Below are 25,098 nucleotides of genomic sequence, written 5' to 3'. Positions count from 1 at the left end.
TATGCCATTCTTTCAACATATATGTAGACAGTTGTATCACAAATTCATTCTGCATTTAAAAAAAATGAAAATAACAATATTTTCATGGTCACGCGGATTTAATTTGCGACTGACAATTGACCATTTTACAATCAAAGTCCATGGCCAACTTCTTTAAGACCGCCCTTCTCTAACAACTCTCGTCTTGTCCTATCAGCACCCACTTCTCGTCTCAGACGCCCACAATTGTTCTGTTCTCCCCAATCGTTGGGTTTTACTAGGCTAATCACATTTCGCTTCTCTGTTCTCCGCCATTTTGTAAGGGTATAAGAAAAGTCAGCCAGGCTACAGACTTGTTGGTCTAACTTGTGTAGCTAGTTCCGTGTTGTGCAATGGACGGGTAAGTTCAAGGAAGAAGTTATGCTCTCGAGAAAAGAGCAACAAACTAACATGCTTTATTAAATATATCTTGTAACGGAAATGCGCTAGTTAACCTAGTATTGTGTTATTGTATTTTGGTTGCGATGGAAACATGGTAAAGCTTATTTGTTGTGCATCCGTGAGATACTCCGAGATGCTTAACGTCGATAACGTTAGTTACCAACCAACGTGGTTGCTTTGGCGTTGTAGTTAACACTATCAGGCTTCCTTTTTGTTGTTTTTGTCTAGACTAAATTGCTCTTTGGTTAATATAAAGTAAGACTGACGCATTTTGAGTGGACGAGGTAGCTTTTCTGTGGTATGGATGCTAGCTTGGCTAAGGCACTAGTTCTAGTAACTGAAAATTGGAACCACCTGTGGCAGTACGGCGTTGGATTAGTGTGTGTTGCAAGAATGTTTGCCAGGATATTGTATTGTAGATGGTCCTATCTACCTACCGTATTGTCTAGCTTTGCTGACTGTTAAACTATAGCTTTTTACTTAGTTTTAGAAGTATTTCCATGACGTTACTAACGTGGCTATCCAACCATGCGTGTTGTACACAAGTAATATTTCTGCTTGAAATTCAGAGTAAACAGTGAAAATATAATATTATAGGCTTGTTGTTAACCCCACATTTCTTCCAGCCGTCTAGAGACTGATTTGTATCCTATGGGATCTACTTACGTCACTGAACTAGAGTAAGTTCTTATTTTCATATACATTTTTAAATGCAAGGTACCCGTTCATTAGTTGTGAATATCGGATAATAAACATGATTTTTAGACTATTTTCATATCACCTAGATTTTTTTTGTTGTATATTGGAATAAATTTTTACGTCTAATTCATGTAGCACTGTGAGATGCCCGTTGATGCTCAGTAACCTCCATAATGGTGGTGATCAGGTTTCTCAGCATGCAATGACTTGGTGTGAGAATTGAGGGAGTGATTTGAGCTGGTGCATTGTCTTGCTTATCCTCCCCCTTGCAGTCAAGGTAGCCTTTATTTGTGTACTTTGTATCAAGTCTACTCTGAAAGCATATAATCCTAAAAGATGGAATTTAGTTAAATTTTTCAGTAGATTCCAACGTGTAAAGGAAGCATTTAGCTTTTTTTGTTAAATTGTCATGTGTGGGCTTAGAAACCACAAGGAATTTGTCATGGCTGCAGATATTTATCTTAAGGGAGTTTGAGAGGCATATTTGCCACAAAATACTGTTTTGCATATGTGTATTCCTTTTGTCCTAAAGAACGGCACATACTTATGTTACTGCTTTTTTTCAGCCACTGGTCAAATTATTTATATTGATTAGTGGTTGATCAATCTAATTCTAATTGAGAAAGGGTGGTAGATGGGAGGGAGGCTTGAGAGAGCTTTTGGGCTGAGTTTCCTGGCTGTCTCACATGAGAAACAGGATGTGGAGGTTAATCTTCAACCGAGTGTCTGCCAAATACCACTCATTTTTCATGGGCAAAGCTGTGGGAAAGGGAACTGTTTGCTCTTTCCACCTTTAACATTAGGGGGTATCAAGGGAATGCTTTGCCTTAAATGCAATTTAGACAATTGGTCAATGTTTTTCTAATTGATCTTGGTAGAATTATACATTCTAACTTTTTACTTTCTAGCAATTCCTATTATGGACATTCAACATACATTTAGAAGTGGCAATTGGCAATCTCCTAAATCTTAGTTTATTCTTTTAACACAAATATCTGTAACATATCTAGCACCCGACCTGACTGGTGGCAGTACCGCTCCAGATGTCCAATGCTATTGCGAATTCGGTTTATGAAATTTAACAATTGTATGTTCTGCATGGTTCCTTTGAGGGGCAGCGGGTAGCCTAGTGGTTAGAGCGTTGGGCCAGTAACCGAAAGGTTGCTAGATCGAATCCCCGAGCTGAGAAGGTAAAACGTTTGTCGTTCTGCCCCTGAACATGGCAGTTAACCCACTGTTCCTAGGCTGTCATTGTAAATAAGAGCTTCTTCTTAACTGACTTTCCTAGTTAAATAAAGCTTAAATAAAAATGAGATGTCATTAGCTACTTTTCCATGAACTTGTCCAGGGATTTTTTGTCAACATTTAGGATTGCATAGAAAATAAACATTGTGACATTGTTTTTGTAGTATAAATCTGGGTCCATGGAAACCTGCCTATTAACTTTAGTTCAGGCCTAAGTGCAAAGCACGCTTATTTTGGTAGTGTTTCTGGAAGTGTTTGGTCTTAAGTTAGCTTTTTCTGAGGTAACATCCTGCTCTTATTTTGACATAACATTTTTTTATTGTTGGCTAGGCAGCCCATATGGCAGTTTTGCTTCATGTTAAGGTTAGACACTTGGACAATAAAATGCACTTTACAAAGTTGAGTAGCCTAATTGTACCAGTGACTGTCTGCTTTCCAACTTTTCTGCATCTGATAAATACATCTAGTTAGCTTTTCTCTACCTTTTGGGGTTTCTGGATCTTTTAACCTTAATTTGAGCATTTTAATTTTTCATCCTTTACTGCTTCTAACATTCCTGTCTTCTCTTTTCTTCACAGCAGTGTCCACGATATTACAGTTGGTACAAAGGTAGGCACCCTCTTTTCTCCTTTCGCTTTTCCCCTGCTTCAACATGTCAAGAGGTGTTTGAGAAGGGCTTCAGATTATAATGACCTATGGATGTAGCCGTGTGTGGATTTGACCAATTGTTGCTCAGGCTGCATTTGTTATTACGGCAGCCATGCAAACTATTTGCTCCATGAGAAATGAAAGCTTTCAAAGAAGCTAGCATGTGAAGGCACACCTACAACCAGTTTGGATCTGGCAGTGGGAAATCCTGTTTGCTTAGGTTGCAAGGTTTTAATTGGCTTCAAGTCACCCAACAGGTTCCTTTTGTTAGTGTTTTTTCATGGTAGTTGACTGATTAAACCGTGTTGTGGAACTGTAGAGGAGGCATGCACCAAGTAAAGGATACAATTAAGTGGAATGGCCTCCCTAATGTTGTTTTCTTTCGTGGCACTTGGCTACACTTTTATGGGGGCAAGCAAAAGTAAAACACTCTGCCTTGTCACTGGTAACCAGTTACCAAGCTTACATTTCTGAAACTGTTTTCATCCTGTGTGGCGAGAACATTGCTGTTGCTGTGGAAACAGTCGAGCCTAATTATTGGTTGGCTTTGGCATTGTGCCGGGAATGCTCTTGCTACATTCCAGTTTTCTGGCTCCTCCAAGCGCTAGTCTCGCTTAAGGACTTTTTGTCTCTTCACTGATACACCAGCACATGTCCCAGTAAGTGTTAGCCAATTGTAATGCTGTACCACTCATAGGCTGGTCCCATACTTCCCTTGAGTCATTTCTCAAGAAAATGTCTACTTTTACCATCAAATGGCCCCTGCAGTCTATTGGCCAGGGCTAGCTAACTTGAGCAAAAGCAGATGTTTCTAGATGGTGGAAATTTGAGGAATTTTATGCTCTACGCAGCAGATATGCAGTTAGTGCCATCTCAATCCCCTGATGGATGTTGAGTGACTCCAGGATATGTGGTTTTGGGATGGTGAGCAAACACACAGAGCCGGTGTTCCTGACTCGGTGCGTGTTGCACGTCTATGCTCTACAGACTGTTACTGTCGCTTCCCAGCTTTGTCTTCAAAGGCCACCCCACAGTAAAGGCATTCCTCGCATCTCTTTTTCGCAGAGATAATCGTCTGTGGTATGTACCTAGCCAAGGGGGACTCTTTAACACACAGCACAAAGACTGATTCTTACAGGTACCACGTGCAAATGAGAAGGCCATTTTGTTACACGCAAGCCAGCGCACATCGGAAACCTTAACCTGGCTATGTATTACCACCACCATATCTTCACAGGAAAAGGGAGCAGTTTGCTGGAATGCGGGTGTTTTTTTTTTTCACTCCATTTTTCTAATTGCTTCTTGTGTTTCCTGTTCTCCCCCTGGGGTGTGTCATTACAAACTGCTGGCCTCAAAGAATGGCCTGTTGACTGTTTCAAAATGGTTGGGAGGATCTTGGGTGGAACTGTGTAATTTGGATCAGTACAAATTGTTGCCCCTTAACGTTTAGATAGCAAAATTGTAACCAGGCGAGTGCAACATTTTTATTACTTTGATCTTATTGTGATATAAAAGGCCTATATTTTTTGTAAGTTATGGTTATCCTGGAGAAGACTGCAGCTATTTTAGGCCAATGTAATAGTTGTGAACAGGTTCATTCCTCAAATGTAATTTTGGGTTTTTTCCATAGGCTTGGAAAACTGTTGTGAGCTATCTTTAAAAAAATAAAATATAGATTTTAAAGATGAGAAATAGGTCATTAAATGTAACGACTAGGCCTATTTACCTTGGCTGTGGAGATGGCCCCTCAATCTCATTCCTCAAAGTTGGGAGAGGGTGGTGGGGTGAATGGAACCAATTGACCACATGCAAATGTGTGTGCCCCCATTTTCAACATGCATGTTTTCCCTCTGGCCTTTGTTTCCCCCACACAATCTTTTTAGGGAAAGGGATGGTATGGGAAAGGACTGGGTGGCCTGTGTTTGATCATGTCAGTCGCCATTGGAAAAAGTTTCTAGGTAGCCAGCATATAGGCTACGAAGTAGATTAAAACTCACGGCAGCCGCGACTTAGTGACTTTAAGGGGTTCAGATACCAGTGTTTGCTGGCCGAGAGTACTAGCACTTCTGAACATAACTCGCCAAGTGCGCAACGATTTTTACATGACATGAAACATTTCGTCAGTCCGATGTATACAGCAGGTGGTCCCTAAAACACAGCGCTGTGAACGATAGGGATACGAATGCTAGATCCAACTTCGGTGCAATGTGCATGAGCTTTAAGAGGTAGAGGCTTGAATTGCCGTTCAATAATTTACATGTTGATGAGTGACAAGCTCTCACTTGGCCACCTCCAAGGCTCCCCTATTTTTATCGGAACTGGCCTTTTAAACTTGTTTTGCGAACATTTGTGTGCGGCAGGGTAATTGCCAGGAGAATTTTAAACCTGGCTGTGGGTCTGAAGAGAATCAGTCTTGTGTATTTAGGCTAAGAGTCACGGGTGTGGCTTAGCAGCGCACCTCACCTGGAGCCACAGTCTAGGGTTTCTATGGGGACGGAGTGACATTCAGTGCTGCCCTGGTAACGACCCCATTCTTGCTGTGCATTGTCTCCTGCTTGCCTACTCAGTCTTTTTCACCCCCACTGCTTTCCCTCTCCACACCTTTCTAATCTTTTAATTTAGGCCCTCTGAAAACTCCATTAGAAAACCACTCACTTCATTAACATTGCTAACCAACTGAAAGCCTTGGCACAGCTTTTTAAAGCATTACAGCTTAACTGAGTTTTCTAACAAGTCTTGTTCTATTGCATAGTTATTTTATAGGACATAATACTTAAAGGGCTTAACTTTTGACAACTGAATACATATCAAGTGTTATGTCTATAATCAATAAGTTACATATTTTAACCGAACAGTCTGGCCAATTAAGTATAAAGTTCTCCTTACCCTTGTAAAAGCCATTTGAGTGTTAGTGGCAGACAAAGCCTGCTCTGTGACTTAGCCTGCCAGTCCTGTTAAGCGTTATTTAATTTTTAGTCTGTAGCAGGACCAGGAACATGCCTTTTGCTACCAAACATCTTTTGCAGACCTTTACACAAAATTTACACTCGCCCCCATACCCCTTACATATGGTTTTCATTGAGTCCCGCACCAGTGGAATTTGGAGGGGTTGGTGAGGAGAGCACATTCTGTTGCCATCTCAGCACTGCGGAAGGCTGTTTAGCTGTGTACTCCTTGTGTTAACCAGAGCAAGCTTCCCGTCCACATTGTCGATTACATGAAAAGCGCTGGCTGGCTGGTGGTGAATCATTTCCTTGAGAGTTGTCTCTGTTTCCCCCTATTGTTGGTGTTATAGACTATAGAGGACAGATGGTGTTCAGCCTTGTTTTACACACGCTGTAAAGCATACTACCTCTGTTTTATAGGGTATTGTATGTTTGTTTATGGCTCTGTATTTGTTTAAATCAGGTTTTACTATAGTTTTTGCTTTTCTTTATCAGTATAGGCACATAGTTCAACGAAAATATAGTTGGGCTATGTAGGTGATATAAGAAACTGAAATTTATTAGTTTGTTTCAAGCAAAATTAGGTTGAGGCTTTAAGATAATTTGATTTTTGGGGGATTGGTCCATCGACTATGGGGGAGTGTGAGCAGGTCACCATTTGAGCCATCACCCCCTACCAGTACCCACCTGAGTTGTGCCAGACTGCAAAGTGATGTACCACCAGGCCCATGACTTGGGTTTCTGCTCCCCCGTCCCTCCCCCGCCCTCTCATTCCTGCTGCTTGGCGACCCAGAAACAGAGTTGTTTTTTTCCTCCCTTCCCACTGAATTCTCTGGTTCCCTCCCTTAAACCTATGCCAATACGGATGACCCCAACATGCATACAAGCGCATGCATGCACATGAAATGCAAGGGCAGTGGGGGTTGGGATGGAGAGAGATTGGGTTGTGTCCATTTACCCCCCCCTACCTTAGGCCATAGAGGACTTAACGAGGTTAGCAAGTCCGGTCATTGGATCCCTGTCAGTCTGCGTATGGTCTTATCTATGCGCATTCCTCTCGTCTTTCTTTGTCTGCTTCTTCTACTTGTAGCTCGCGGGCTGTAGACTCAGGTTCACATAACTTTTCATGTTAGCTAGGCAGCTGACCTTCTCCTGTTCCCGTTGTCACAAGACAATGGGTCACCCGGTACCTTCATACAGGTCCACGGGAAAGGCTAGTAAAGGGACAGGCTAGTAGTCCATCTTTTTGTTTTGGCTGTGATGGGGGGAACCTGTGCCAAGATTTGTGATTGTCAATATTGTTCTTCCCATTATTTTGATAGGTCAAAGTGGGTGGTTTTACCTGTGGCTGTTAAGAGTTTCTTTTTTTGGTCCCAATGCATAGGCGACAAGATGTTCCTCCCGTTTCCATTGTAAACCATAGGTCTTACCTAAAAAGAAAATGTGAGAAGTGTGCTATTCAGTGAATGGGCTGGTCATATCTTTAAAATGATGCTGGTGGTGCAATTCTGCATTGGTCTCAATAGCATGTCCTTCTCCCTTTGCAGAGAGGATCAGACGAGCTTTTCTCCTGCGTGGCAAACGGACCCTATATAATGACCAGCGCAGCAGGTCAGTGTTTAAACCTCCGTTTGTATTAATATCAACAAAGTACACTTTTGAATACACTGAGCGACGTTTGAGCACCACCTCTTCCAATTCTGATCTACTTCGGCTGATTTATCAAAAGGGTGTACATCCCAACAAGTAGGCTCTCTTGCTCCCTCTCCTCCACAGCCAATGGCAACGACAGCAAGAAGTTCAAAGGTGACATAAGGGGCCCGGGCATCCCGTCGCGTGTCATTCACGTGCGCAAGCTCCCCAACGACATCAACGAGGCCGAGGTCATCTCCCTGGGCCTGCCCTTTGGCAAAGTCACCAACCTGCTCATGCTCAAAGGAAAAAACCAGGTAAGTGGTCTCACATAACAACCCTAGCTCATTCGCTATAGCAGGGTTGTCTTGCCCTCCACTCAGAGGGGAGGGGTGTATTAGTTACCATTTCATAAGCTAGTAGTAACCAACTGTCACGATTGGAGCATACAACTGTTGTAGTCGTAGAGTGAATGATATCCATAGCTGGACTTGTGTTCTTATGGCATTCTCCTGTGTCCAGGCCTTCATAGAGATGAACACCGAGGATGCAGCTCAGACCATGGTCAGCTACTACTCCTCAGTGACGCCGGTCATCCGCAACCACCCCATCTTCATGCAGTACTCCAACCACAAGGAGCTCAAGACGGACAACTCCCCAAACCAAGTGGTGAGTCACTCTGTTGCAGCTACTTTTCAACAGTTGCATAACCCTTTATCTGTGCAGGCTTACTACTTCTGGAAGGCCATGTTTTCAACATTACTTGGACAAAGGAGCATGTCTACAAAACACATCAACAAGGGATTTCAGCTGCCACCCTGAACCTTTCATAATTACTCTTCATTAATTTTGACTTTCATTTTGTAGTTTTCTCTGAGCAATTAGTGTGTTTGATGCTTAGAGCCAACATGAAGTGGGTTTCCTCCACAGCGGACTAGTTTGCTGTGGTAGTGTTCCACATTTTTTTGTTTTTATTTTGAATTGGCGTTTTGCGCTCTCCTCTGTTTCCTGTATTGCTGGGTCAAAATGACTCATTTGGAAACATTCTGTTCTTGCCAGGACTTGTGTGGTTGCACAAACAAACCACCAGTCTACTTGTCAGCTGACTTGAGCCAATCAGAATTAACCTATATTCTGCTGTGTTGCTGAAAATGGAGCTGTCTGCATTCGACTGCTAATTTGTTCAACTTACACTCTGCGGAATAAAGTAGGTCTCAAGTTTACATTTCCCTGAATATCTTGCAGGGGTTGGACCCGGTTCAGGGAACACAACTGAAAACCAGAAAATAGATTTTTTTTTTCAAGGAACTGAAATGCTTCCTGGAACAAAAGTGATCCATAATGTTCTAGAACAGAAGCATTACTTTAAAAGCACGGGAACAGAATAATACTTTGCATCCCAGGCACACCAAAAACAATTGTCCTCCAACAAAGTGCATGTATGCGATGTCCTCACTCAGACTTATTCCAGTGTCTACCTGCATGCTAAAAAATCTTTGCCCGTGCGTGTTTAGGCTACCCGCCCCTCCCCTGTCTGACATATAGGCTACTGCACTGACCTTACAAGCTTGATTCAGAAGATGGGGAGTGATTTTCTTTAATTAGCAAGAACAGGAACTTTTCCCCAATGCTTGTCAAGGATACTATAGGCCTAGTGATTGGGTTTCACGTTGGAATTATTAACTACGGTAAGATGTGCTTTTAGCTTACGTTGGTTACCTAGTTGTCTCAAAGAACATTCAAAGTTACTCTATAGGAGCCGCTCCTCGTAGGTATAATTCTGTGGCTAAGATACCCAGCGCTTTATGACTCCTCAACCCTCTCGCTCTCCCCTCCTGCAAAATCTGTTGCATCTTGGGCCTTATTAAGCTACACTTGTCTGTTCGTCATGCAGGTAAACAACTAGCTTGCCTGCTCCATCCTCACTGATTGGTGAAGTAATTTAATGAGATAAAGGCAAAAATAATTGACTTCACATGTAAAACTTTTTTTTTTTAAGTATAATATAACCCCCCAGAAGGAATGATATAAACCAGTACTTTTTGGGGGGTTCGAACCAGTTCACAACTTTTTTGCTGGTCAGAACAGTGGAATGAATGGGGAAAAAATGGTGGTTGTGTTCAGACCCGACGTGATAGGAAAATAATTTTGGTTCCAACTGATATCTTATGGTCTAGTGTGTACCACGCACCCTCCCAACAAGACCCTCCCTTTTTCTAAACACTTTCCTGGGAGACCGCATGCCAATGGCGACCAATGGAAGCTCCAGCTGTCCACTCTACTCCCCCTTCAAATGACTCTACTCTGGTCTTATCTGCTAATAGGTCAATGAAAGTAACATAAACACTGCTGCAGTGTAGATGAACATACCCAGATGTTTGGGTATTGCTGGTAGAAACTAGGTTTCCCTCCATGTTGTTCCTCTGTGTTTTTCTTCCCACCAGGTGTTTTACTCTCAAATGGGCCCCAGAGTTTCCACTGTGTATACAAACATGTCACGGACAGAGTGGTCAGCAGCACCCTGGAATGTAATCTTTTACTTCCCAAAATAGTTATTTTTACAGGCATTTTCTTGTAAATGTCCAGCAACTTTACCTGAGGCTGTTCAATAAGAACATTCGGAACATTGACACGTATTGACTCTCTGTGGGAGTCAGGTCAGCTCTACCTGAGCGTTTGTAGATTCTCTTGCTTCTTGCCACTTCCATTGAACCATCTTCCTCTCTTCAGAGAGCCCAGGCGGCACTGCAGGCAGTGAACGCAGTCCAGGCAGGGGGCATGCCCATGGCAGGGGGCATGCCCATGGCAGGGGGCATGCCCATGGCAGGGGTGGATGCCTCGGGGGGCATGGGTGGGCACAGCCCTGTGCTGCGTGTTATAGTGGAGAACCTGTTCTACCCAGTCACCCTGGACGTGCTGCACCAGGTAAAACACACTTTTCAATACATTAATGACTGTATAGTGGTCTGAGCTTGTATTCCCCTTGACCATGCCCTCCTTGCATGCAGATCTTCTCTAAGCTCGGCACAGTGCTGAAGATTATCACCTTTACCAAAAACAACCAGTTCCAGGCCCTGCTGCAGTACTCGGACGGTCTGACCGCACAGCACGCTAAACTGGTAAGTAGTGCCATCTACCTGTCACAATAATATACAGCAGTTCTTATTCCCCTCCCATTTTTCTTCATTGTGTTTAACCTTAATGTGTTCTAAGTGTGGAGTGTGGGGAAAAGAATAGTCTGAAAGATGAATGAGCAAATCCTTGGATGCAGTCTAATGTGAAGGTAACCTGCCAAAATGACTAAGGCCCCATAGCACTCATATCAGTAGCCATTTTGTGCTTTTGAAAGGCTGTTCATGACTCAAATCAACACCACCATCCCAGAAACCCTAGACCTACTCCAATTTGCATACCGCCCCAACAGATCCACAGATGACGCAGTCTCAATCGCGATCCACACTGCCCTTTCTCACCTGGACAAAAGGAACACCTATGTGCGAATGCTGTTCATTGACGACAGCTCAGCATTCAACACCATAGTGCCCATGAAGCTCATCAATAAGCTAAGGACTCTGAGACTAAATGCCTCCCTCTGCAACTGGATCCTGGACTTGCTGACACGCCGCCCCCCCAGGTGGTAAGAGTAGGCAACAACACGTCTTCCACGCTGATCCTTAACATTGGTGCCCATCGTGGTGTGTACTTCGTTCCCTCCCGTATTCCCTGTTCACTGCTTGGCCAAACAACTCCAACGCTATCATTAAGTTTGCTGACAATGATGAGACGGCCAATAGGGAGAGTTTGTCAGAGAACTGGCTGTGTGGTGCCAGGACAACCTCTTAATGGGAGCAAGACAAAGGAACTGATTGTGGACTACAGGTAAAGGTGGGCCAAACAGGCCCCCATTAACGGGACTATATTGGAGCGTGTCGAGTGTTTCAAGATCCTTGGTGTCCACATCACCAACGAACTATCATGGTCCAAACATACCAAGACAGTCAGGAGACTGATAAGATTTGGCTTGGGTCCCCAGATCCTCAGTTCTACAGCCGTACCATTACCCAGTCCATCACTGGGTTCAAGCTTCCTGCCATCCAGGACCTATATACTAGACGGTGCCCTCCATCCCTGGTTTTACACAGCTGCTACTCACTGATTATTAATGCATAGTCACTTTACCCCTACCTACATGTACAAATTACCCCGGCTAACCTGTACCTCTGCACATTGACTTGGTACTCTATATAGCGTACCCTCTCTATATTACCCACTCTATATAGCCTCATTTAATTGAGTTTTATTGTTTATTAAAACATTTTTACTTTAGTTTGTTTGTTAAATATTTTCTTAACTTCTTGAACTGCGTTGTTGGATAAGGGTTTGTCAGTAAGCATTTCACGGTAAGACATATATACACCTGTTGTATTCGGCGCATGTGAGAAATCAGAATTGATTTAATGCTGAAACTGTTGCCCTGTGGTGAAGTCTTTAGATGGGCAGAACATCTACAATGCCTGCTGCACCCTCCGCATCAACTTCTCCAAGCTGACCAGCCTGAACGTGAAGTACAACAACGACAAAAGCCGTGACTACACGCGGCCTGACCTGCCCACGGGAGACAGCCAGCCCTCCATCGACCACCAGGCCATGGCTGCAGCCTTCGGTGAGTACTATGGTGAATACAATTTAAATTTACCTTCCTCCTTCTTCCCTTCTCATTTAGACATGATTGGACAGGTGGAAGCTATGCAGCTGAACCCGTCCATTCATTTTCAACATGTAGTAATAGAGTATTTTACAACAAACTAAAGGTAACTAATCAATTAACACTCCTCTATCCATGTTTCTCCAGGTGCTCCCGGGATCATCTCAGCCAACCCATACGCAGGAGCTCATGCCTTCCCCCCGGCATTCGCCATTCAGCAAGCTACAGGTGAGTCTGATCGTCCTCTTTCTGACACCTGCCTCGCTCCTGACCAACATTGATGGATTGTAGTTACACTGACATTTTCACTAACACTTTACACTTCAAGGGGGAAGCTGGCCTCATCCACTACCATTGAGTGGCAACACTACAACTTTGATACTTTTGCGGACCTTGACCTATTAGCAGTCGTGCTCAGCGGCTTCCAGTCCGGCCTTTACTCTATCAACACATTCACTGAGTTAAAAAATAAAAATAAATAAAATAATATGTCTGCCTCCCGTTTGCTTCCCTCTGCAGGCCTGACGATGCACGGTGTCCCTGGAGGCCTGGCTCAACTGACCATGCCCGTGGCTGCAGCCGCGGCGGCTGCAGGCAGAATGGGCTTCCACCAACTCCCCGGTGGCCACTGTGTCATGCTGGTCAGCAACCTCAACCCAGAGGTTAGTCCTTCCTTGACTCCCTCTCGACCCATAGTGGCCCAGATGGGCTGAGTTGAGCTGTGAAGCCTCTGTGGACGTGGGTTTTTATTCCTGTTCCCTACCCTGTGCCCCAAAGTGTGCACTTGCTCACTCACCCCTAGAAGTTGCTTGTCGTAAGCATGGGCTACCTCGTGAGTTTTCACAATTTCTCGCACCAGTACATTTCTTGTAATTTCATGCAGGGGAGTGAATGAGAGCACACTTTGGGGAGAGAATTGGACTGCAGCACATATTCAAAGATGTCTGTTTCAGTTGGCCCACATGACACGCCAAGTAAATTGGGCTGTGTATTATATGCTGGCTCTCCGTGTAACAACATTGATAATGTATCCACTTCTATTGAATGTTTTTCAGGCCTTTCCCTTTACCCACACACAAACAAACCTTGTGTTAAGTCATGCCTAGGTGATATAGAGCCCCCATTACTGTCAACTTCCTGCAATAATGCGTACAGTGTAGCAGAGCTCTTGACTTTTCCCTAGTGTTTTTCTTTACTCCTGTTCTCCCCTGAAAGTGTTGTACCATCCCCCGTTACTGAAGTTTCGCTAGCAGTAGATGCAAACACTTAGGATACACTAACTTCATGAATATTAATTTGTTTACTCATTCAATCACTATTATTCCAAATATTTGCAAGTTCATTCAAATTGAAGATTAGCTTTAGGTTATTTGCACCCTCATACATGGCTATATTATTTACCATACATCCAGTTGGACCTATATATTGTACGTTAACTGTGTGGAATTTCTGAACATTATATTCATCAACATAATTGTACCAGTCCCTCTTAATCTACTTAGCATGTTAAAACTTTAAATTATTGGACAGCTTATTCCGTAACCTCCGTACATGCAGTGCGATTTTTCATCAGATTTAGAGGAAATATTGCTTTTATAGATTTAACATGGCCTTCAGCTTAAGCCCAACGAATATTTCTAGTATCATTCGTTTAAAGAATGTATCTCTTCAATAGTAATGGTGCACGTCAACACAGACAGAATTATAGAAGTATTGTCTTAGCCTCATGTGTATCATTCCTCCTAGTTTCATTGTTGGTTTGTAATCTTCACTCTGATTTTAAAGCACATTCTATACTGGATGGAACACTTCATATTTCTTTGTATACTGACCTTGTTTTTTACCTCCTTTTCTTGTTTCTCTCCCTCCCATTCCCCCTCCCCCTCTTTTTTGGTTTTAATACCTTCACCTGGAAACTTTTTTTTTTTGCCAAACTGACTGCACGCCCCATGAATTCCCTCTCCCACTTTCTTCTCTCAACCATGATACCACATCATCCATTGTGTACACATCACTTTCATATAAACACACACGTAAACATATCCATTTATCTTTGCTCATATCATGTTACATATACTACCCCTCCACCACTGCCACATCTCCTCCCATTCTTTGCTCCTGTCCAATTTATTAACCCTCATGATCCAACCACCGTTTTTTTTTTGTTTTTGCCATTCCCCGTGGAACTGCCTCCGCTGTGGATGATATGTTGAACCTCCACTCTCCTGCCTCCGATCTTTTTCCTGTCCCTTCCTCCCTCCGCTGCCTTCCTCTGCTGTCTTATAAAGAGAGTTACGCCCCAATGCCTCTTTATTCTTTTCGGTATGTTATCATTAGCACCTTTTTTATTATTACTACTTGTTTGTTCTGTTTTCTTTTTCTTAACTAATTTGTTTCAGTTTTTTTGTTTTAGTTTTCAAATATTTTGCGTGTTGATTTGAGACACTTGGCAAAAAGTTGCAGCATTTTCATGGTTTCTGTCCACAGCTGTCTTTAAAGGGATACTGATTTGACTATTTATCAAACTGTTTTCTTTCTCTGAAAATGGTCTATAGTTATGATTTTGAGTCTGATCATCAACTTAAGCCTAATTGGTCAAGAACATGTGGACCTTAAATTCACTTTTGGGCCGATGTCTCAATGCTGCAATTTTCGGTCCCACGCTATATGAATATTGCAGACTTGTCTTTTTAATACTATGGACCAATTTCATATCAAGAGAACTTATGAATAATTTCCAGATCACAGTTGAATATTCCTTTAAATATAGTGCGAATGACAAGAATATAAGAATATCTTGTGGGAAGTTCAGTGAGATGCTGTAACTTTGCCACTGTACATTTAGATTTATCATCTATCTATTGTCATAGTTTGCATGCTTGATTTGTCATCTTGCATGCCCGTTATGAACGCTGTATCAATTGCTTTTGGTTAATGGTCAAGACTCCCATTTGTGCAGAGTACATATGGCCAATTTTGCATTCCTTCTGATCCTTATTCTAAATTTCTGACTTGCAGTCTGTTTTTTTAACCATTTAAGTGCCTTACTTTTCCTTAATGTTTTTTACCAATTTATCAGGGAGGTGCCCCTTTGTAGACTTAATATCCTCCTTGATAAACTACAGAAGTCCCTTATTTTACCTTTTCTGTCCAAGTATAGTGACATTAAGTCTGAGACAGGCTGTGGAACTATTTCAATTCTTTGAATGTATTAAAACCGATGTACAAACGGTAGCCTACACTTTGATTTTTTTAAATGGGCTTTTATGGTGTAGTAGTCACATAAGTACCTCTGAGATGGTAAATGACCAATTCCCACTAGTGGCCATGATGCAATATTGCAATGATCAGTGGCTTCAGTCACTCTTGCTAGAATGTATTTTGCCCCCCTTATAATTTAGATAAATGGAGGAGCATCTTGATTATGAACTGAAGTTATTCATATACACAAGCTTCCCTGTGGTGCGTAGATGGGTGTTAACCAAATCTTATGTGCCCAAAGACATGGTTTTGATTGGATGGTCTGGTTTAGAGTTAAATTGATTTTCAAATGGTTGTCCCCCCCCCTTGAATGTGTGAAGGTGTATATGGTGACGTGATGAGAGTGAAGATCCTGTTCAACAAGAAGGAGAATGCTCTGATCCAGATGTCTGATGGGACTCAGGCGCAGCTAGGTAAGGCCCAGCTAAGCTTTCCTGGTAAGGAATACCTCCAACTACCATCTAAGAACTAGTTCTAACTGAACAGCAATATGTAGGGAGTGATGTGCATCTGAGAATGATGCTAAAGGGATAAAAAATAAATAACCTGAGGTTATTTAGCGATGGAAATTGAATATAAGACTCACTGCTTAACCTCTGTTTTCAACAGCAATGAGCCACCTAAATGGCCAGAGGCTCCACGGGAAAGCGCTGCGTGTCACCCTGTCCAAACACACCAATGTCCAGCTGCCCCGTGAGGGCCATGAGGACCAGGGCCTGACAAAGGACTACAGCAACTCACCCCTGCACCGCTTTAAGAAGCCCGGCTCCAAGAACTACTCTAACATATTCCCTCCCTCAGCCACCCTGCACCTCTCAAACATCCCGTAAGTAGACTGGAGGAGTTTCTCCCTTGCAATGATTCCCCTGACCCTTTTGATAGCTGCTAATCCTGAGGTACAACTTTCGTGGTCTGAAAAGAATTCTACATGTATTGGTAAACTACTGCTAAAATCTTATCAAGTTTTACAATGTCTGTCTTTGTAGTCCCTCTGTGGTTGAGGATGACCTCAAGATGCTGTTTGCGAGCTCCGGTGCAATGGTCAAGGCCTTCAAGTTCTTCCAGTAAGTTGTCTTTTTCCCCTCTCAAACAGCCATTTTAAACTTTATTTATCTGCTCGTGTGTATGATGTCTTTAGGAAAGTCTGTATTTGAAAAGTATTTAGATCCCTTGACTTTTTCCACATTCTGTTACGTTACAGCCACACTCTAAAATAGCGTCATCAATCTGCACACAATACCGCATAATGACACAGCATAAGCATGTTTTAGATTTTTTCCCCCAAAGTTTGTGTATACATTTTTAAAAGTACAAATATTCAGACCCTTTACTCAGTACTTTGAAGTACATTTGGCAATGATTACAGCCTTGAGTCATCTTGGGTATGACGCTAAAAGCTTGGCACACCTCTATTTGGGGAGATTCTTCTCTGCAGATCCTCAAGCGCTGTCAGGTTGGATGAGGAGCGACGCTGCACAGCTATTTTAAGTTATTTCCAGATGTTCGATTGGGTTCAAGTCCGGCCTCTGGCAGGGCTACGCAAGGACATTCAGAGATTTGTCCAGAAGCCACTCTTGCAGCATCTTAGGCTTGTTGTCCTGTTGGAAGGTGAACCTTTTCCCCAGTCTGATGTACTGAGTGCTCTGGAGCGGGTTTCCATCAAGGATCTCTGTACTTTGCTCTGTTCTTCTTTCCCTTGATCCTGACTAGTCTCCCAGTCCCTGTCGCTGTAAAACATCCCCACAGCATGATGCTGCCGCCACCACGCTTCACTGTAGGGATGGTGCCAGGTTTCCTCCAGACATGACGCTTGGCATTCAGGCCAAAGTTCAATCTTGGTTTCATCAGACCAGCGAATCTTGTTTCTCATGGTCAGTCCTTTAGGTGCCTTTTGACAAACTCCAAGAGGGCTGTCATGTGGTTTTTACTGAAGAGTGGCTTCCGTCCAGCCACTCTACCATAAAGGCCTGATTGGTGCTACAGAGATGGTTGTCCTTGTGGAAGATCTCCATCTCCACAGAGGAGCTTTGTCAGTGACCATCAGGTTCTTGGTCACTTACCTGACCAAGGCCCTTCTCACCTGATTGCTCAGTTTGGCTGGGTGGCCAGCTCTAGGTAGTTTTGGTGGTTCCAAACTTCTTCCATTTAAGAATCATGGAGGCCACTGCGTTCTTGGACCTTCAATGATGCAGAAATATTTGAGTACCCTTCTCCAGATCTGTGCCTCAACACAATTTTGTCTCTGCGCTCTACGGACAATTCCTTCGACCTCCTATGCTTAGTTTCTGCTCTGACATGCACTGTCAACTTTAGGACCTTTATATAGACAGGTTTGACATTACAAATCAAGTCCAATAAATCCAAATTACCACAGGTGGACTCCCAAGTTGTAGGATCTCAAGGATCAATGGAAACAGGATGCACCTGAGCTCAATTTTGAGTCTCATAGCAAAGGGTGTGAATACTTATGTAAATACAGCATTTGTTTCTATTTTGTTATAATTGTGCAAAAATGTCCAAACCTGTTCACTTTGTCATTATGGGGTGTGGAGCTTGAGGACATGTGAATAAATAAAAAATAAGGCTGTAATGCAACAAAATGTGGGGAAGGGAAAGGGTCTGAATCCTTGCCGAATGCACTGTATCTGACCGTGTGAGAAAGGAGTAGTTCACCCAAATAACAAATTACATTGGTTTCCCTACCCTGTAAGCAGTCTATGAACAAGGTATGCTAGCAATCCACGCTTCGGTTTAGGTTCCCTGGCACCGTTTCCAAATTCAGAAATGTTAGAATGTGTGTCATGAATCCCATTCAAATCATTCGGGCATTATGTACAAATCTAAAATTGATTGAAGCTCAACAGAGGGTTGGTAATCCAGCCAACTTCTGGAAAGTGGTCAAATCTTTGAAACAAAACTCCACCCCTTGGTTGCCCCAGCAGGTTATGACAGCCTCTTGTCCCATGCTAGACAAAATTGACATTTTGTGGGGCTTTTAATAACCATTTTGCTTCAGCTGGCCACCTATTTGAAAGGATAGCCTTTGAAAATGCCTCATTCTGGAGTACTTTAGTCGACTCAGTGCATCATTCTGTACAATATTTTCTAACACTCGCATACTTTATTTTCCTTTCTACCATTTGTCTGATGTACTGAAGTGCTTTTCTAAAGATTGTTTTAAAATCCATAGGGTCTGATTCACTTAATCCTGTTTTTAATGCAGCTTTCTGCCCCACATATTTCAGAGCCTTTGCCCTATTTTTAATTTGTTTTGTCTTATGCTGAAGACCTGGAAAGCGGCACATGTCGTCCCCCAACATAAGATGAGATCCTTCTGACTTAGATAACTGCTGTCCAATTTCCAAATAAATAATCCCTAGAAACTCACAGCTTCTCACTCTATTCTTAATGTGCACCAGTCTAGTTTTAGACCTGAACATGGCATCATTTTAGATCATACTTATTTTTATTTTTGCTGCCTTTCAGGGTCTTCAACATGGTTGACCATCACATTATCATTTTAAAAGTTGACTGATATAGACCTGGATCAGGCTTCTTTCAAGTGGTTTGAAAATTGTCAGACGGAACACTTCCATTTCTGATGGCGTTAAGTCTAGTTTTCTGGCTATTACTTAATGTGTACCGCAGGGGTTGGTATTGGGACCTGTTCTCTTTACTATTTATATAAATAATATTTGTCTATCGGTCAAAGTGTAATATTAATTTGTATGCAGACGTTTCTGTCATGTATGCAATCGCCCCAACTGTAGACCAGTCGTTAGTTGCAACCTGACTTTTTTGCCTTTATAAAAACTTGTACTTAAAGTGGGCAAGACTAAATGCTCTTGAATTCTGGGAAAAATGTTTGCCGTGCTACATATTTATTGAATGGTTCCCCCATCGATTGGGTTCTGGACTATATATTTTGGATTTAGTTTTAAACACTGAGCAAGGAAACTAAGATTTAAAGTGGAATTTTTCCTAAATCTTGCCTCTCCCTGAAAAGCAGATTGTACGGTCAATTTTCCTGCCAGTTCTGGACTAGGGTGACACCATTTACCAGAATGCAGCAGCTGCTACTCTGAAACCTTTTGAATGCCGTCTACCATAGCGCCCTTCGCTTTATCGCAGGTGACTGTTTTAATACTCGGCACTGCATCCTGTATCAAAAGGTTTGCTGGTCCTCATTAAAGTCCCGCTGTTCACTTAATTATTTTTGTTCACAAAGCTCTACTACGCTTGCCTGGCTACCCAAACTCCTTTCTCCGGCCAAACGCAATGCGCCTGGGTCGTAGTACCTCCCTGATTTCTTGAATAGAAATCCATTCTAGATCGTCTGACTGGTTCCAAAAACCAATGGGTTGGCCAGAACACGCATGGGTAATGCAGCGCTTGAACATTTATTTGGCTTTGGTACTCTGATTGGTTCGAGTTAATTCAAACGCTTTGTTTTGTACAACACCCCTCATTTTGACATTACCACAAACATCTTCAATGATGGCAGTCTGACAAAGTGTGTTCAGAAAGTATTCTTACCCTTGTTCCACATTTTGTTACAACTTGAATTCAAAATGGACAGTGAAAACACATTTAAAGAAATACAGAAATATCTGGTTTACTTACATAAGTATGCACATGCCTGAGTCGATGCTTTCTAGGAGCACCTTTGGCAGCGATTACAGCTGAGTCTTTCTGGATATTGTGCAACATTATCCCATTTTATTTATTTTTTAATTCAAGAATTCTGTCAAATTAGTTGTTGATCATTGCTAGACAACCATTTTCAGGTTTTGCTGTAGATTTAAGACAACTAACTTGACCACTCTTGGTAAGCGACTCTAGGGTAGATTTGGCATTGTTTTAGGTGATTGTCCTGCTGTAAGGTGAAATCTCAGTCTGGTGGAAAGCAAACCGAAGCAGGTTTTCCTCTAGGATTTTGCCTGTGGTTAGTTCATTGTTTTTTATTTTTATCCTGAAACACTCCCCAGTCCTTAACGATTACACATAACATGATGCAGCCACCTCTGCTTGAAAATATGGATAGTGGTACTCTGTAATGTGTATTGGATTTACCCTGACCATAATTGGTATCCAGGACAAAAAGTGAATTGCTTTGCCACATTTTTTGCAATATTACTTTAGTGCCTTGTTGTAAGCAGGATGCTTGTTTTGGAATATTTTTTTATTCTGTACAGGCTTCCATTCACTCAGTCAATTCAGTTAGTATTGTGGAGTAACTACAATGTTGAGCCATCCCTCAGTTTAATGGCTGTGATAGGAAAAAACTGTCGCTGTTTTAGTCTCCATTGGCTTAATGATATCCCTTAGTGGTTTCATTCCTCTCCGGCAACTGAGTTAGGAAGGACGCTTGTATCCTTGTGACTGGGTGTATTGATACGCCATCCAAAATGTATTAACTTAATGCTCAAAGTCATATTCAATGTCTGCTTAAACAGATTTTAATTTTTTACCCATCTACCTGTAGGTGCCCTTAGCGAGGCATTGGAAAACGACCCTGGTCTTTGTGGTTGAAATATGTTTGAGATTCACTGTTTGACTGAGGGTCCTTTTTAGATTGTTTGGAACAATGTAAATGTAAATGTTTGTGGGGTACAGAGGTGACGCAATCATTAGTCATGTTAACTATTATTGCTCACAGTGAGTCCATGCTTATGTGACTTAAGCACATTTTTACACCTGGACCTATTTAGGCTTGCCATAAGTGGTTGAATACTTATTGAATGAAGACATTCAATTTTGTATTAATTTGTAAAAAATAAATCCACTTTGACATTATGGGGTATTGTGTGTAGGCCAGTGACAAATCATGTTAATCTATTTTAAATGCAGGATGTAACAACATAATTGCGGGAAAAAATCCAAGGGTGTGAATACCTTAAGGCACTGTATGTAGCGAACGATAGAGCAGCGTGATTTGAGTTGTCCGACTTGCCTAACAACCAATTTGGTAACTCATGTTAATGGAGGTTCCTCGGGTGTCCACCGACTTGGGTAATTGAACTTTAGTTTTAATGCATATCACTGCTGGAACAATTTACAAAACTCATAAGTGAATGTTCCGGTGCTGCTCTGGCAATTTTAGTGTTGAGGACCCAGTAGATGAGGAATGTAACTTTTTTATTTTTAACATTGTATTGATTGTACTCTTTTCAAAATGAATTGATTTGTTGTATTACAGTGATCGGGGCACCCTTGAGAATGAGGCCCTGGTCTCAATGGGTTTCCCCTGAATGAATAAATAAATGCTAATATTGGTCCTATGACTTGAATGAGATTTGTGCCATAAATGCTAAAACATTAGCACTGTGAAACAGTGCCAGTGAAACAACTTAAACTAAGGCATGGATTGTTGCCACACCTTGTCCCATATACTGCAACAGGGTAAGGAAACCAAAATGTCATTTTGGATGAACTATCCCTTTGAATGTTTAATGAAGGGCTGCATATCTGACCGTGTGCAATGTTTATTTTTTTAGGAAAGACCGCAAGATGGCCTTGGTCCAGATGAGCTCAGTTGAGGAGGCCATAGAGTCCCTCATCGAGTTCCACAATCACGACCTGGGTGAGAACCACCACCTGAGGGTCTCCTTCTCCAAATCTACCATCTGAGGGGTGCAGCCCAAAACACTACTGCGAATGGGCTGCCCACATCCCTTCACGGCCTCTACTATGTCAAGTTGTGGGGAAGCGACTCTTCAGTCGTGAAGTAGCATCCAACACAGCAATCACTTCCATCATTCCTAGTATATTTATATACGCATATCTACACATGTCGACCTATAAACCATATGGAAAAGAAACATGCACACCCGATTTTACTGGGTAAAAAAAGAAAAGTTTTATATTTCTAGCATCTTGCCTTTGCGAGGTAAATGCATTCCTTGCTCTCTGTACCGACAGAAGTAGTTTACACTTGCCTGTCTAAGTCTGATTTAAGAGATTGGCGTAGCCTAAACTTCAGTCTTTTGGTAAATTCCATTTGCCCTTGGGTTCCAACACCACTAGGTTCTGAGGTACTTCTGTGACACCTCATATCCTCTTTGCCTTCAGATGTTTTCTGTGCCTTATTCCAGAAGTCTTATGTCCTTCAATTTGATACGTTGGCATTTTACAGCCAAAACAAAATTTAGCTTATCTTCCTCTCCCCAATCCTTGCTTGCGAAGACCAGGTTTACAGCTTATATGGGTTTACCATTTGTATAAAATGTATTACAACGTGGTTCATTCCCCCCAATGTATTATGAAGGTTTTCTTTTTAGTCTTATTTTAAAAGTAAGAAGAGCTAGTTAGTTGAAGATTAAATCCACAACTCATTATCTAGCTTTTTTATTTTTTAAATATGTAAAACCCCTTGTACCAGGGTTTGTGATTATTAGTCTTGTTTACTCTATTTCTAGATGTAGGTTTGCATTTTTTATGAAATTTATGCAATACGTTTTGTACAAATCCAGTATTGTACACATTGTTATTCCTATATACTGTTGGTTGTAGCTTATAGGTATTGGTCAGTGGTTGCCTTAACGACTGTGCCTTAGCAAAAGGTCTTACTAGAAATGTCCTGATAAGTATGGCTTACAATGTCTTATGATTTTTGTCTTAATGGCTTGCCTCTCCTGATGCAGTGGCTGTCAATTTAGTATATTTATACAATTGTGATACACTACAGCATAAAACCAAATAAGGCCTTTTTTCAAGTTATTTTAGCAAACCTGTATACACAGCTTTATTCATAATGCACTGCCACAGAGTTGTGGTAGTCTGCCTGCCCATTATAGCACATCTTACAAGGCTCTTACGGGGATCAGACAGAAGCGGGCTATTGTGACTCTGCTGCTGTGAATTATAAAATAAACGTAAGAATTGGAAGCGTCTCTCAGTTGCATGCCAAGATGATAGTAACCTTTATTGTACAGGGCTGTGACTTTACCTTAATGCAGTCATTGCTAACGGCAATACGGCACCCTCTTTCATGTAGTCTATGGACTGGACTTGTGGATCTGGACAACGTTCATCTTAAATTGAGATCCATTTTGCGTTTTTGGGGAAGTGCCTTTCAAATGAAGCCTTTTTTTGGTCTGTTTATACACGTATGTTTACGTAATGAACGTATGTTCCTGCCTTAAGTGCCCTCAGGCTCATAGGAAATGCACACATCCGGCAAATGTAAAGGTCTGCAGTGATTCTGGGCGCTTGCTACAGTGAAGGTGGACACTTTGTTGTAGATCACATTTTAAAAGGTAATTATCAGTCTTAATACTTGGACATTCCACATGTGCATCACTTTATATTGGGCAAATGTTGAGGTTCTTTTCTCACAATTAATTGTGCATCAAGTTCCTTATTTTAAATTGGTGCAAAGCAATAGAATTTCAGGGTCATGTGAGGAACCACAGTGGTCAGACATTGTTCGATCACTAGTTTTCTTGAACACCAGTTTATTACATGCTAACCTATTAATAATTGGATTCCAGCAATGCAGAAGAATGACAATTTGTTTGTAGATAACTCCATATCAATATGTAGCATGTATTGCTATTAAAGGTATTTTACTTGCTTTGCATACCCCAGGCCAGGAGTGGATTTCCCAATTATGCAAAATTGCACAGCATTTAAAATCAGTACAACCTCGATCACTTAACATTAAGATGGCAGGATTTCTTCAAGTGAGGTGATTGTCAGGTGGGGGGGAGGGGGGAGTGAAAAGCGGTATATTATTATTTTTTTTTGTACCACAAAGCAGGTATTCTGAAACGATAGGCTTTATATCTATGAAACATGTATATTTTGATTACAATTAGCTTGGGACCTTTTCTCTTGGGCCCCTCAGTAAAGAAAACAAACATCACAATTAAGTTGTTAACAAAATGGGTCCCTTTTGGTCATTGGTCCGTGTAGCTTAAACTTTTCTTAATTGTGCCTTCAATAAATATTTTCACTGCTTTCAATTTGTAATTTCCTTTTTTTGGGTTCTGCCATTTTTTAGATTTGCCTCCTTGCTCATCAGTTGGTTTCCTTCCTTCTGCAAACCATTGGATCTATATAGGCAACTTATTGTTTGAGCCAAATACTTAGGACAGTACACTATTGATTTGAAATGATAAAACGTGCATAAAAATACTTTAGAGTATAGCGCCCAAGCCTTTTGGTTTCCAACTACTCTTGGAAAGCGCTGTCGGGTGTGCGTTTTGGGGTTCACTGGTGGTCAAATTTTGTATTTTCGCATGAATTTCAATGAAATGTAAGTACTGGCAATTTGGGGAGCAACTTCTAACTGCGTTGTGTAGTTGCTTGCAAGTTGTATTTGATGTAATAGGGGCCCTGTGTTTTTCACTGACCAGGAAAAGGTGTGGCTATAACAACCCAGAGTTTTTTCCTGGTTAGACAGACCAAACAAACTCAACATGCAACGATTTCAGAGTTACAACAGTTAATGGAAATTGTGAATTCCAATTAATTAGAACCATATCTATGGATTTCACATAACTGGGAATAAAGATTATGCATCTGTTGCCCACAACAAAA

At 41.8% G+C, this 25,098-nt stretch overlaps 1 protein-coding gene across 4 annotated transcripts; it reads left to right on the top strand.

Moving 5' to 3' along the window:
- Positions 1-244: 244 nt before the first annotated feature.
- On the top strand, positions 245-24,516 carry LOC118387620 (polypyrimidine tract-binding protein 1-like). Of its 4 annotated transcripts, none has more exons than XM_035776176.2 (16): positions 245-379; positions 1,047-1,100; positions 2,943-2,973; positions 7,505-7,568; positions 7,734-7,906; positions 8,112-8,258; positions 10,320-10,514; positions 10,598-10,708; positions 12,075-12,264; positions 12,442-12,522; positions 12,814-12,956; positions 14,583-14,616; positions 15,876-15,968; positions 16,165-16,381; positions 16,542-16,619; positions 22,053-24,516. In XM_035776176.2, exons 1-16 carry the CDS (start codon positions 372-374, stop codon positions 22,183-22,185), a joined length of 1,752 nt encoding a protein of 583 aa, XP_035632069.1. In that variant the 5' UTR covers positions 245-371; the 3' UTR covers positions 22,186-24,516. The 4 variants fall into 4 exon arrangements, with proteins under 4 accessions (XP_035632069.1, XP_035632079.1, XP_035632087.1 ...); XM_035776186.2 differs by having other exon boundaries at positions 252-379; positions 12,075-12,252; XM_035776191.2 differs by lacking the exon at positions 2,943-2,973 and having other exon boundaries at positions 291-379.
- Positions 24,517-25,098: the final 582 nt, after the last annotated feature.

Source organism: Oncorhynchus keta, chromosome 1, assembly GCF_023373465.1.
Source record: "Oncorhynchus keta strain PuntledgeMale-10-30-2019 chromosome 1, Oket_V2, whole genome shotgun sequence".
Classification (NCBI taxonomy): Eukaryota; Metazoa; Chordata; class Actinopteri; order Salmoniformes; family Salmonidae; genus Oncorhynchus; species Oncorhynchus keta.
The sequence above is the reverse complement of the archived record's forward strand: the minus strand, read 5'-3'. Positions and strand labels throughout refer to the sequence as shown.